The sequence below is a fragment of the Chiloscyllium plagiosum genome, unplaced genomic scaffold (assembly GCF_037043375.1).
Source record: "Chiloscyllium plagiosum isolate Xiang-an unplaced genomic scaffold, Cpla_swu_hap1 HiC_scaffold_13, whole genome shotgun sequence".
In the NCBI taxonomy this organism is placed as follows: domain Eukaryota; kingdom Metazoa; phylum Chordata; class Chondrichthyes; order Orectolobiformes; family Hemiscylliidae; genus Chiloscyllium; species Chiloscyllium plagiosum.
The window spans coordinates 48,422,793-48,437,814 of NW_028270151.1; the positions used below are offsets into that span (position 1 = coordinate 48,422,793).

The 15,022-nt window shown below is 39.1% G+C and overlaps 1 protein-coding gene across 6 annotated transcripts in view; it reads left to right on the forward strand.

Annotated features, from left to right (window-relative positions):
- pex5la (peroxisomal biogenesis factor 5-like a) overlaps positions 1 to 14,427 on the forward strand; it is a 166,234-nt gene extending 151,807 nt beyond the window's left edge. For all 6 annotated transcript variants that reach the window (XM_043702242.2, XM_087993569.1, XM_087993570.1 and 3 more), the window contains one exon: positions 10,817 to 14,427. In XM_043702242.2, coding sequence (XP_043558177.1) covers positions 10,817 to 11,015 — 199 coding nt within the window. In that variant the 3' untranslated portion in view covers positions 11,016 to 14,427. The remainder of the gene's footprint in view (positions 1 to 10,816) is intronic.
- Positions 14,428 to 15,022: the final 595 nt, after the last annotated feature.

Consider the following 15,022-nt stretch of genomic DNA (forward strand, 5'->3'; position numbering starts at 1 on the left):
TCAGGGAGATGTTAAATGCCTCAACAACACTGCTTAGTAGCTAAGGTGAGGAGGAACAGCAGTGATCTGATCAAAATAAAGAAATTAACTGTAAAAATTGAGGATAACATTCAGAAGGATAGAATTAAAAAACTGAAGTTGACTTCCAGGTGAATGGAATTAAAAAGCAGAAAGTCATGTCAAACTAGTACAGAACTTTACTTAAATCACATTTGTAGGGCTGTAGAGAATTGTAGTATGTATGTTATGGAAAAGGTTAGATTCTCCCATTTTCAATAAATGATCCCAGGATCAGACACTCCATCTGGAGTTGCAGATTCAATCTGAATGATTTGGTGATTTGCACCAAATGGCTCCCTAGCCAACATGAAGCTAAGTTGGATCATTGGATTGATTCCTGGCTGGGAAACTTGTAAGGACCAAATGATGAAAGCTGTGGAGTTACAACTTTTAGTGTATACAATTTTGTAGTCTGCCATTCCCATTACCCAATTCAAAAAATTTGCAGCCTATGGAACATTGATTCTACACCATAGAGTCAAGATCTTGCAGTTACCTCGTGTATTGTCATTGGTTGACAAGTAAGCAATGAAAAATGGCAGTAAAATTATTGTTTACGTCTTGAGAGGTACTGCCAGCTCACTTTCAAGTATGTGTCTAACAATTATAATTGACTGCTTGTCCAAATAATGTGTCTTCTAATTTTACTGTTCAAATGATTATTAACCTTCCATAATAATCTTCACTCATGGTGTAATCTAAACTAATTTAAAATATTCTCAGTCATGCACATGAACAGAAAATTGCCTTGAAGATAATGTTTGTTCAAATAAAGTGTCTTCTAATTTTACTGCTAAAATGATTTGTAACCTTGTGCAACAATCTTCACTCATGGTGTAAGCTAAACTAATTTAAAATATTCTCAGTCATGCACACGACCAACAACTTGCCTCAAAGATAATGTTTGTTCAGTTACTGGCTTTATTCCCTGGTACAACAGCAGCGTGACTTCTATAATATTGTCAACACTTCACTGATAGATTCCATCCTTTTTTGGAAAATGTAATAATTATCTTTTCATAAATGTTTGTATTGTATTTTCGTATTGTTCAATTTTTTTAAATAATCAGTCGATTTGCTGGCAAGAGGATGTGGATTATCACAAAAGCAAAATACTGCAGAAGAATTACTTAGTAAGGCAGCCCCATCCAGGCACTGAGAAACAGATTTAACATTTCAGGTCATAACCAGATATAGCCAGGAAAGGGATTGAGGATCTGAAAAGTCACTACAGAGAGCTAGGTTGGAAGATGAAGAGCAGGACAAGTAGAGTAGTGCTCTTCAACTTGCTACCATTGCCACCAGATAGTGAGGTGAGGAACAGGCAATGAGTGCAGCTTAACATGTGGCTGCACAGCTGGTGCAGGAGGGAGGGCTTCAGATATTTAGACTATTGGGATGCCTTCTGGGAAAGGTGGGGCCTGTATATGAAGGACGGGTTGCACCTGAATTGGAGGGGCACAAATGTCCTGGGTGGGACATTTGCTCGTGTAGTTCGGGAGGGTTTAAACTAGTTTGGCAGGGGGTGGGAACCAGAGCTACACATGTGAGAGAGGTGCAATTAGCTATAGGGCTGTGACAGGATGTAGTGAATCTTTCGGGAAGGTTATTCATGCGATGTAACAAAGGGATCGGTTAAAGTATGTCTGCTTTAACGCAAGGATGTCAGAAATAAGAGTGATGAACTTAGAGCATGGATCAGTGTTTGGGACTATGATCATAAGACCATAAGACATAGGAGCGGAAGTAAGGCCATTCGGCCCATCGAGTCCACTCCGCCATTCAATCATGGCTGATGGGCATTTCAACCCCACTTACCCGCATTCTCCCCGTATCCCTTAATTCCTTGTGACATCAAGAATTTATCAATTTCTGCCTTGAAGACATTTAGCGTCCCAGCCTCCACTGCACTCTGTGGCAATGAATTCCACAGGCCCACCACTCTCTGGCTGAAGAAATGTCTCCGCATTTCTGTTCTGAATTTACCCCCTCTAATTCTAAGGCTGTGTCCACGGGTCCTAGTCTCCTCGCCTAACGGAAACAATTTCCTAGCATCCACCCTCTCCAAGCCATGTATTATCTTGTAAGTTTCTATTAGATCTCACCTTAATCTTCTAAACTCCAATGAATACAATCCCAGGATCCTCAGCCATTCCTCATATGTCAGACCTACCATTCCAGGGATCATCTGTGTGAATCTCCGCTGGACACGCTTCAGTGCCAGTATGTCCTTCCTGAGGTGTGGGGACCAAAACTGGACACAGTACTCCAAATGGGGCCTAACCAGGGCTTTATAAAGTCTCAGTAGCACAACAGTGCTTTTATATTCCAACCCTCTTGAGATAATTGACAACATTGCATTCGCTTTCTTAATCACGGACTCAACCTGCATGTTTACCTTTAGAGAATCCTCAACTAGCATTCCCAGATCCCTCTGTACTTTGGCTTTACGAATTTTCTCACCGTTTAGCAAGTAATCCATGCTTCTATTCTTTTTTCCAAAGTGCAAGACCTCGCATTTGCTCACATTGAATTCCATCAACCATTTCCTGGACCACTCCTCCAAACTGTCTAAATCCTTCTGCAGCCTCCCCACTTCCTCAGTACTACCTGCCTGTCCACCTAACTTTGTATCATCGGCAAACTTCACTAGAATGCTCCCAGTCCCTTCATCCAGATCATTAATATACAATGTGAACAGCTGCAGCCCCAACACTGAACCCTGCGGGACACTGTTTGTCACTGGCTGCCATTCCGAAAAAGAACCTTTTATCCCAACTCTCTGCCTTCTGTCAGACAGCCAATCCTCAATCCATACCAGTAGCTCACCTCGAACACCATGGGCCTTCACTTGCTCAGCAGCCTCCCGTGTGGCACCTTATCAAAGGCCTTTTGGAAGTCTAGGTAGACCACATCCACTGGGATTCCCCGGTCTAACCTACTTGTCACCTCTTCAAAGAACTCCAACAGGTTTGTCAGGCACGACCTCCCCTTACTAAACCCATGTTGACTTGTTCTAATCCGACCCTGCTCTTCCAAGAATTTAGAAACCTCATCCTTAATGATGGATTCTAGAATTTTACCAACAATTGAGGTTAGGCTAATTGGCCTATAATTTTCCATCTTTTGCCTTGATCCTTTCTTAAACAAGGGGGTTACAACAGCGATCTTCCAATCATCAGGGACTTTCCCTGACTCCAGTGACATTTGAAAGATCTCAACCAACGCCTCCGCTATTTCCTCAGCCACCTCCCTCAGAACTCTAGGATGTAACCCATCAGGGCCAGGAGATTTATCAATTTTAAGACCTTTTAGCTTTTCTAGCACTTTCTCTTTTGTAATGGCAACCATACTCAACTCAGCCCCCTAACTCCCTTTAATTGTTGGGATATTACTCATGTTTTCCACTGTGAAGACTGACGCAAAATACTTATTAAGTTCTCCTGCTTATTCCTTATCTCCCATCACTAGGCTTCCAGCATCAGTTTGAAGTGGCCCAATGTCTACTCTTGCCTGTCGTTTGTTTCTTATGTATTGAAAGAAACTTTTACTATCATTTCTAATATTTCTGGCTAGCCTACCTTCATATTTGATCCTCTCCTTCCTTATTTCTCTCTTTGTTATCCTCTGTTTGTTTTTGTAGCCTTCCCAATCTTCTGATTTCCCAGTGTTCTTGGCCACTTTATAGGCCAAGATGTTGTGGCCATAACAGAGACGTGGGTTTCATGGGGACAGGAATGCTTGCTAGATGTTCCAGGGTTTAGAACATTTAAAAAGAACAGGGAGGGTGGTGGAGCATTGCTAATCAGAGTGTGTATCACAACTGAGAAATGAAGGAAACTAGAACAAAGGAGCTTCTCGTCAAAAGGAAGAAGGCCAGTTACGTAAGGTGGAGGAAGCAAGGATCTAGCACAGATTTAGAGGATTACAGGTTTACTAGAAAGGATCTCAGAAATGAACTGAGGAGAGCCAGGAGAGGGCACGATAAAGGTTTGGCAGGAAGAATTAGGGAGAACCCAAAGGCATTTTACTCATACGTGACGAATAAAAGAATGATCAGGGAGAAGGTAGAGCTGGCCAGGGGTAGCATAGGAAACTTGTGCGTGGAGTCTGAGCAGATAGGGGAAGCCCTAAATGAGGTTTTTGCTGCAGTTTTCACTAAGGAAAGGGACCTTGTTGAGAATGAGAATTTTGAGGAGCTGGAAAACAGGTTTTAACAGATCAAGATTGATGAAGTTGATGTGCTGGAGATTTTGGCAAACATTAAGATGAATAAGTCCCCAGGGCCAGACCAGATTTATCCTAGGTTGCTCCGGAAGTGAGAAAGGAGGTTGCTAAGCCGCTGGAGAAAATCTTTGCTTCCTCACTCTCTACAGGAGTCATACCAGAGGATTGGAGGGAGGCGAATGTTGTTCCTCTGTTCAAAAAGGGGAATAGGGAAATCCCTGGCAATTACAGATCAGTCAGTCTTACATCTGTGGCTAGCAAGGTTTTAAAAAGAATTCTGAGGAATAGGATTTATGACTATTTGGAAAAGCATAGCATGATTAAAGGCAGTCAGCATGTCTTTGTGAGGGGCAGGTCATGCTTCACAAATCTTATTGAGTTCTTTGAGGAGGTGACGAGACAGATCGACGAAGGTTGAGCAGTGGATGTGGTGTATATGGACTTCAGCAAGGCATTTGATAAGGTTCCCCATGGTAGGCCAATTCATAAAGTCAGGAGGTATGGGATACAGGTAGATTTGGCTGTTTGGTTACAGAATTGGTTAGCTGATAGAAGGCAGAGAGTGGTTGACAGTAGATGGACAATATTCTACCTAGAGGTCAGTGGTGAGTGGTGTCCCGCAGAGCTCTGTTCTTGGGCCTCTGTCTTTGTAGTTTTTATAAATGACTTGGATGAGGAGTTACATGGTGGGTTAGTAAATTTGCCGATGACACAAAGGTTGGAGGTGCCACTGATAGTATCAAGGGCTATTAGAGGCTGCAGCACGAGGATGCAGGGATGGGCTGAGAAATGGCAGATGGAGTTCAACCTGGATAAATGCGAAGTGATGCATTTTGGAAGATCGAACTTGAATGCTGAATATATGATTAAAGACAGGATTCTTGACAGTGTGGAGGAACAGTAGGATCTTTGTGTTCAAGTGCATAGATTGCCACCCAAGTGGATAGGGTTGTTAAGAAAGCATATGGTATTTTGGCTTTCATTAACAGGGGAATTGAGTTTAAGAGCCGTGAGGTTTTGCTACAGCTCTACAAGTCCCTATGAGCCCACACTTGAAATATTGTGTCCAGTTCTGGTCGCCCTTTTATAGGAAAGATACGGAGGCTTTGGAGAGGGTGCAAAGAAGGTTTACCAGGAGGCTGCCTGGACTGGAAGGCTTGTCTTACGAAGAGAGGTTGACTAAGCTCGGACATTTCTCTCTGGAGAGAAGGAGGAAGAGAGGTGACCTGATCGAGGTACATAAGGTAATGAGAGGCATGGATAGAGTCAATAGCCAGAGACATTTCCCCAGGACAGGATTGACTGGCATGAGGGGTCATAGTTTTAAGATATTAGGAGGAAGGTGTAGAGGAGACATCAGAGGTAGGTTCTTTACACAGAGAGTTGTGAATGCATGGAATGCCTTGCCAGCGATGGTGGTGGAAGTAGAGTCATAAGGGACATCTAAGCGACTGCTGGACATGCACATGGACAGCAGTGAATCGAAGGGTGCGTAGGTTAGGTTATTTTATTTTATGTTAGGAATAATCCTCGACACAACATCGTAGGCCAAATGGCCTGTTTTGTGCTGTACTTTTCTATGTTCTATGTTCATCACTATTCATCTAAAGTAAGAGGTAGAAATGCAGAATAAATAAAGAACTGCAGATACTGGAGATGAGATGTAAATACATTAAATGGTGCTGCCTGGCCTGCTGCGCTTTTCCAGCGGCACATTTTTCAGCTCTGTTTTCCCTGGAGCATCAGAGGCTGAGGGGTGACCTTATCAAGGTTTATAAAATCATGACGGGCATGGATAGGATAAATAGACAAAGTCTTTTCCTTGGGGTGGGGGAGTCCAGAACTAGAGGGCATAGGTTTAGTGTGAGAGGGGAAAGATATGAAAGAGACCTAAGGGGCAACTTGTTCACTCAGAGGGTGGTACATGAATGGAATGAACTGTCGGAGGAAGTGGTGGAGGCTGGTACAATTGCAACATTTAAAATGCAGCTAGGTTGGTATATGAATGGGAAGGTTTGAAGGGAGATGGGCCAAGTGCTTGAAAAAGAGACGAGAGTAGGTTAGGATACCTGGTCGGCATGGACAGGTTGGACCAAAGGGTCTGTTTCCATGCTGTACATCTCTACGACTCTATAAAATGCAGGAGAAACTCAGTAGTTCTGGTCACATCTGAGGAGAATTAATGTATCGAGTCCAGTGATCCTCCTTCAGAGGTAGGAATATGATAGGTGAATGAGGACAGGGTAGAAAATTATCTAAAGGGAAGATCTATGATAGGATGATGGGCAGAAAAACTAAATGACAAAACATTTCATGGTGAAATGCCATAGGGAATGATAAGGGAAAAATAAAGAAAGTTGCCACTCAGGTGGATAGAGCTTGTAAGAAGGCCTATGGTGTATTAGCGTTCATTAGCAGAGGGATTGAATTCAAGAGTCGTGAAGAGTATGTTGCAACTGTACAAGACTTTGGTTAGGCCACATTTGGAGTACTGTGTGCAGTTCTGGTCGCCTCACTTTAGGAAAGATGTGGAAGCTTTGGAGAGGGTGCAGAGAAGATTTACCAGGATGTTGCCTGGAATGGAGAATAGGTCGTACGAGGATAGGTTGAGAGTGCTAGGCCTTTTCTCGTTGGAACGGCGAAGGATGAGGGGTGACTTGATAGAGGTTTATAAGATGATCAGAGGAATAGATAGAGTAGACAGTCAGAAACTTTTTCCCCGGGTACAACAGAGTGTTACAAGGGGACATAAATTTAAGGTGAAAGGTGGAAGGTATAGGGGAGATGTCAGGGGTGGGTTCTTTACCCAGAGAGTGGTGGGGGCATGGAATGCGCTGCCCGTGGGAGTGGTAGAGTCGGAATCATTGGCGACCTTTAAGCGGCATTTGGATAGGTACATGGATGGGTACTTAATCTAGGTTAGAAGTTCGGCACAACATCGTGGGCCGAAGGGCCTGTTCTGTGCTGTATTGTTCTATGTTCTATGTTCTAAAAGCAGATTCTAGTGGAGGTATGAATGAAAGGTTCACAATTGGCTGAACAACATGCAAAAAAAGATAGAAAGGGACAAAGAAAAGCAACAGAGAACAATACTGAGGCAGAGATTATGATTTAAATTGTTGAGCATTGAGTTTAGAAGCCTATAGAGTGCCCAGTAGAATGCTGTGGTGCTATTCTTCCAGGTTGTCTTGAGCTTCACTGGAACACTGTAGCAGGGCAAAGACAGGTCAGTGTGGAATAAAGTGGAGAATTAAAAATGACAGACAAATGGATGCTTGGGATCAAATGTATACAGACTGAGCTGAGTTGTCTCCATCTACATTTGCCTCTTCAGAGTACGGGAAATACTATTGAAAGCAAATGTAATAAACAAAATCAAAAGAAGTACATGTCAATACTTTGACACTTAGGAGGGTTTGGTGTCTTGGACATTGAGAAAGGACGAGGTAAAAGGGCAAAAAGTTGAACAGGATCATAGAAATCCTGCAAAGGGGAAGTAGGCCATTCGGTCTACACTGACCCTCGGAATAGCATTCCACCCAGACTCACCACCTCCCCTCCCCCCATGCTATCCCCTTAATCCTGCATTTCCCATGTCTAATCCATCTAACCTGCACATCTCTGGACACTGTGGCTAATCCATCTAATCTGCATATCTCTGGACACTATGGCCAATCCACCTAATTTGCACATCTAGAGATTGTAGGAGGAAACCCATGCAAACATAGGGAAAATGTGCAAACTCCAAACAGGTAGTCACCTGAGGGTGGAATCAAACCCGGGTCCCTGGTGCTGTGAGGCAGCAGTGCTAACCACTCTTAAGTGCTCCAAGAAAAAAATGGGAAAAGAAGAATTGTTGGGGTTTCAGTTGTGACTGAAAAGTGGACCAGTGAGTTACAGACAAAACAGTATTTTCAGAATGCTGAAAGGGGAGGGAGGACAAAGACAATGAAGTCAAGGAATTGAATTGAAGATTCAGTTGTGAGCTGTGTGAGGGCACGAGAATGCTGGAATTGGAAGGAAAATCAATGAAATTCTGCAAATCAGAACATAATCAGGTAATGACATCAAGACAGTCATCATAGAATATTGTAGAGGTACAATTACTGTTTTTAAAGATTTTGCAGAAGTTTTCAATCACAAGCAAACTCTTCACAAAGTGAGACTCACTTTATGCAAAAAGAGATTACCATTCAGTCTGGCTACGAGTAAAAACATTCTTAACATTCATGCTGTGTTCCTGTGATCTGCTGTCTGAATGTTCAATGACAGCTGAATAATCTATCCAAAGCAAACTTGCTAGGGAAAGCAGAACTTGGGCGAATCAATGTTCAGCATCACTATCTTGATGTCTTTTTATTCAAACTTGCCCTTTCCTGAAATAAGATGCTGGCACAGATAATTTTCAATAATAAAAATGTAATTGTAAAGAGTTTTCAGGTTAAGGTATAAGACCCAATATTCTGATTTGGCACAGTTCATTTTGGTTCACCTAAGAGAATTATTCACTTCAATTATTGAATGTTCTTTAATCCAATTAAGGATGTGAGAATGAAACCTAGAAACATACTATTATGATTCATTGCTAGGATTTTGCACACTCTCCCATGGCAGGATACAAGGTGGGGTGGGGAGAGCCGAAAACCAAGGCTATGCCTTCCTTCCAGCTACCTCAACTATAGTTTTACCAAAGGTGGTGGAGTCAAGGGGCAGCCTGTTCACCCATAGGTCAGGTAAGGCCCTCTGGTAACTAATTAATGGCTGATCAAGTGTCGGCATCGGCCACTGCTTTGATTTTACCAGGCAAGGATGCCAACACCAAATATCCAGTACAGTAGGTGAAACCTGTGGACAAATGGCTGGGCAAGGTGGGGAATATATACCTCCTTTTAGGGGTTCCTCATGCAAATTGGAATCCCCATCTCCATCCTGATCTCCCCCATCCCCACCCCCACACTTCCTCCTCCATCACAGGAAGACTCTCTTGCAGTGCAGCATGATTTCCCTAGCAACAGCCATTGGTGTTGCTGGGATAACTGCTGTTTTATTAAGTGGCACTTCTCCGAGGCTGGAGTTTCTCTCTGAGACAGAAAACTCACTCAATAAATGGTCCAATTGCCATAAAATGCTGGGGACAACTGGCCAAGCTGGGTTATCCCTTTTATTTACACCATGGATAGATGGGGATGGGGGTGCCTAGGTCTGTCACATATTTCTGTGAAAAGTGTTTCTCTTCAAAAATGGTGCCAACCTAAATATTTTGCAAACACAGAATTAAAGTAGAAAGCTTAGCATCTTAACATTATACTTAAACCTGAATTGGCAAATTCTTAACATTTCAAAATTACATTGGAGTAGTAATATCCCTGATGTTTTGCTAGTTTTAACTTTTTGTCTTACCTTTTGGGGAACAAGAGTAGAATCAATTCCATAGTTGTTCTTTTTTATAAGTGTGTATCTCCTTTGCATTCTCATCATTGGCTTAAAACTAGAAAAATGACCAGTCGACTCTACATCTACGATGTTAGTTTATTTTATCAATAAGAATAGTTTGACCATATTATATGACAGATTTATTAATTAATTTGAGCATTTATCAGAATAATTAAGTTGGGAAAATGCTAAACAGGGTCTACTGGATATGCCTTCATTTGCTAGAAAAAGCAACTTTCCATCCCCTTTACCACTGTGAGAGCAAATATTCAAGAACAGCTCAATTGAGAAAAGTGGTAGCACCAAAACTTTTATTTGGAACACACTAGGTTTAATGTAAAGATACTAAATAATAATAATCTGTAAATGTCCCATATATGACAATTTAATGTAGTTTACAATATTAAGTCAAATCATGCTAATTATATTAATATGTGTTTGCCCTCATCAAAATGATAGATGTGCTTGTTGGAGAATGGAACATTTTCCAGTCTTCTATGTAGCATCAGCAATGTCTGTCAGCATGGGAGTCAATGGACTAGTAATCCAAAACCCAAGGCTGATGTTGTGGAGACATGGATTTGAATCCCACCACAGCAGACAGTGCAATTTGAATTCAATAAAAATCTTGAATAGAATACTAGTTTAATAGCGACTGTGTAGTCCCTTTTGAATGTAGTAAAACCCCAGTTGGTTCACTCATCTCCTTTAGAGAAAGAAATCTGCTGTCTTTACTTGGTCTGGCATAAATAAATGCACATCCAGGCCCACAGAAATGGGGTTGACTTCTATCTGCCCAGGAAGGGGAATAAATGCTGGCCGAGCCAGTGACACCCACATTCCATGAAAGAACAACAACAGAACATTTTCTGCTGATATTTTACAGCTGTCATTGCTGACTCCAACATTGTGTGATGTTGTGGACTCATAAAAAGGGGAATTATATGCATAATTTTGTTTAAAAATTCTAACATGAATGTAAATCTAAACAAAAAAAAACAAAATATGTACATACAAAATAGGACTCAGGTTTGATATGGTAATAACCTTCTGAAATAACATAAACAATTTATGTATCCTCTTTGTATTCAAACAGAGAAGCTGTCAGCAACTTCCTTACAGCCTTGAACTTACAGAGGAAGAGTCGAAGCACACAATTCTGCCATCAATTCATTTCAGGCAGTATCTGGACAGCTGTCAGGATAGCGCTTTCTCTGATGGACCAGCCTGAACTCTTTCAAGCAGCACATGTAGGAGACCTTGATACCTTACTGAAAGCCTTTAATATGGACTGATTTACATTCAACATTTAAGGATATATATGGTAGGGATTTCCATGTAAATATAAAGTTTGCTGTCTGTATCAGGATTTTTACAGTTAAGTTTACTTCAGAATTTTCATGGGGAGTACTTGACCATTCCTAAATGGTATCCAATGGTTTTACAGTCATTTTCTTAAAATAGACAAATTGGATTTAATCAAAATTCAATCAAAAATGTGTTGTTCACAGCCAATTATTATTTTAAGATACAGTATACTTTTTAGGTGAGAGTATTTAAAAGATAAATGACAATTATAACAATGTTTCATACATTTGATAAAGTGAGATAATGCTTTTTTTCCTCATTTAGAATGTATAAACAGTGCACGAGTCATTGTGATCATTGAAACTTATCATTGTAACTGTTTTCCCCACTTGCGAGTTGGGAAGTAATGCACTTTAATTAAGATGTTGAATATGATCAGAACATCCCCTCTCAATGAAGGCTAAAATTTGAAGTAGACCTCAATATAGAATGAATTAAAGAATCGATAGATCAAGTGAACATTTCATATCGAATGTACTTATATGGTATAAATTTGAACATTGAAGTCTTACCTGCATCCAATCTACAGAACAACAACTCAGTTCAACCAAGATTTGTTACTTAACTATCTAGACAGTAACTCAACCGAAGCTTTGTTGCAGAAAGTGGAAGTTAGCTGGATAGAAACACATCAGGAATTTGCATGCCGTCCTTGTAACACCATTTAAATCTTATTTGTAACACTTCAATTTTACAATAAGTTCAGGGAAAGAAAACTTGAACATTAATTAGTTTTATTTGATAACAATAATGAAGATTGTTTTCTATTACTCCACACCTTTGACTTTTGTTACATTTCCCCTCTCACCAAACCTGCAGGTGATTGCATTTTTCATCACAGGTGTTGACAAGCCCACCTATATTATATGATAATTCTGAAGTGATGAGACACAACTTCTGCTGGGGTGAAAAAAAAGATAGAGAGTGTGAGAGCATAGACACACAGTAAAGTTAATGATATTCCTTAAAGCATACTGTTATTTACAAAAAGTACATTCATTAAGCTGTAAGGAATATATTTCTGCATCAACACAGTTCTATTAAATTTCTCTAGGTCTTTCCCTTATTGTAGAATATTTTTACTTCTGTCCAAAAGATTTAAAACTGATGTATAAGTTTGAATTGGTTTTCTCCTATTTGGGTTACTCTTTGGCTACCCAAAAGGATACTGTATGTTAAAAGTCAACTTTTTAAAGATTAAGATAGTAAAATAAATTTTCTATTGAATCCAGACTAGAATACGACTAAATATGAAAGCAGTTAAATTTTATTTCATTTTAATTATTTTGTGATTTAGTTTCGATACTCATCTATAAAATGACTTATTGTTTCAATTTATCTATCATCTTTATAATTTTGCAAAATTTTCAACAAAGCCACTGCAAATTTTTCATATTTTGTACCAGGCTTAAAATGTCACAGGATTTAAACTCAGTTATAACTGAAACCAAAAGAGTACACCAGAAATGCAAAATTGTCTGGATAAAGCAGAATGAGCTGCTAAATCTGCAAGCAAGGATTCAAAACTGAATAAACCCTGAAAATTTAGGTTTTGTTATTCAAAAGAAAGCATGCAAAAGGGAAGTAATTTAATATCAATATGTTATGAAGCACGTTGTATTCCAAAACAATTTCTATGCCAGTAACAAGTTCTTTAGGAATATCGTGCTGTAATAGAATTAAAATGCTGCATTGCACTGAATGAATTTGGCCATTATACGTATGTATTTAAGCTGCACCATTCAGAAAATATATTTCCTATAAATATAGGGAGAGAAAAACACTGTTGTGGTTTTGGATTACCTAACTACATTCCTAGCATGCAAAAATGTTACCATTAGGCTTTGAAAGACAATTCTTCTTTTCTTTGTGTTCCATAATCTTTTATTTTACAGATGTTGTTTTTCCTTAAATATGATGTGGTTTACAACATATTCAATGTAATGTTAGTGCATGAGGTGAGGGATAAATAGCTAATCAACTGTTGAATAGCGTGAAATACATCTTGCAGTTGTACTAAAAATCAATAGGAATTTCATATCTTTAAAATTTACCAGCAGAGATGTTTTAGTAGACTTAATACTATTCAAACTGCATTTTCATTGCTACTAATTGAAAACTTGGCTAAGCTGATAAAACAATTGTTTCTGTTGGAAAACTGTGGAACTCCCAAATGTTTTCAACATGACAATGGACTTCAAGAAATACTGCAAAGTTCACAGCCATTTTAACAAAATAGAGCATACTTCAAATACTTAAACTTATTCTAGAGAACATTTCAACAAACCCATAGAATTGCCAATGGGATAGAAAGTGACATAAATGTCAGTACATTGTGAATACTTGCACACTTTATCCTCTGCTGCTTTTAACACACATGAAACAACATTAATGCTAAGGTATCCAGTATTCAAGCACTTCTATTATTGCTTTAGCAGCACATTGAAAATCTACTTTCGTCTAGCAACAATTATCTGGTGTTTTGAGTCATCTAGCAAACATAGATTAAAACTTCTTAAAATTTTTGAGAATTGCATCCAAATGTAATAATTTAATCTTATAGAAATTCTTATTGGTAGGTCAACTTTATTTCTGATAATTATAAATTATTGGTGGCTCTGTTTGAAAATGTACATCTGCATGAGTTTGTCAAAAGCACCATGGATGACATTAAATGCATGAATTATAAAGTAATAATGCTCTACAATATAGTTAGCTACGAGAGTGGAAAATATTCTCTCACACATGGTGTAGCAAAAGGATTAACCTATATTTTAGCAAAGCTTTTATGATTTTATTATACCAAAAGCACAAAGGAAATTTACCCCATTCTTCATTGAAAGTAAATTCTCATTTGCATTAATTCACACCTCTGTTTGCCTATTTATAAGTATGTTTTGATAATATACAGAAACTATTTATGTAAACATTTTTGGTTCTTAAAACCAGGATCATAACCACACAGTATTTTTCTCAATGCCCTTATATTGTTTAATATGAATTTAGTAGCATGATTATGCTAGCAGCAATTGATAACTTTTTTCCGAAACAATTTGTTTCCATTTGGGAACTATTTGTAAGAAATGAACTGTCTAGTTCTGAGGGACTTTGACCCCATTGTACATTGAGTGATGAAATCACTAGGGTGTGAAACTATTTGCAGGTAATACAAATGTACAAATACTTCTTGAGGCTTCATACTGGCATTTGCACAAAATAAGACTGCCAGTGTAGCATGTGAGGATTTCTGATATGTACAGAACATGATAAGTTATTTAAAATAAAGTCAAATATGCACAAGTTACTTGCTGTTCAGATTTTCTCAATTAAAATACTACCTTTGAAAAAAGTAACTGTTTATATCATCGTTCAGAATGCTCATGAATTTCACAAATAGGCACAAACAAATGGGTATGTTCAAGGAAATCCCATCCACCTACTTACTCTTCACCATCACAAAGAAAAACTTCATCAGACTCAAAAGTTAAGAGGTCAAGATCATTGTTCGAATGCTTCAAGTGTCCTGATTAGATCAAGACTCAACTTCACCATTTAATGAAGTCTCATCCCTTTAGGAGAGGCAGACTATCCTGAGCCCAAATTCAAAGAAATTAAAACACAATGGCAATATTTTAGAGATACAACACAAACTTCACACACAATAGCTGCAATGTATGTGTATCTATCCAATGTTGACTAATGCAGTTCAAGGCAGCAGCTCACAACCACTTTCTCAAAGGAAATAAGATAAATATTAGCAACTTCCATGCATCAAGAATGAATATAAAAGAAAAAACAGTAGAAATGGATTGGATCCATCATTATGGTAGAAGATTAATAGATTACCAAAAACTTGGTCATAATCAAGCTTTTCAGAACATTTCTCTCAGCATAGAGAGAGATAGAGACAAGAAGGACGTGCTTTGGAGGAACT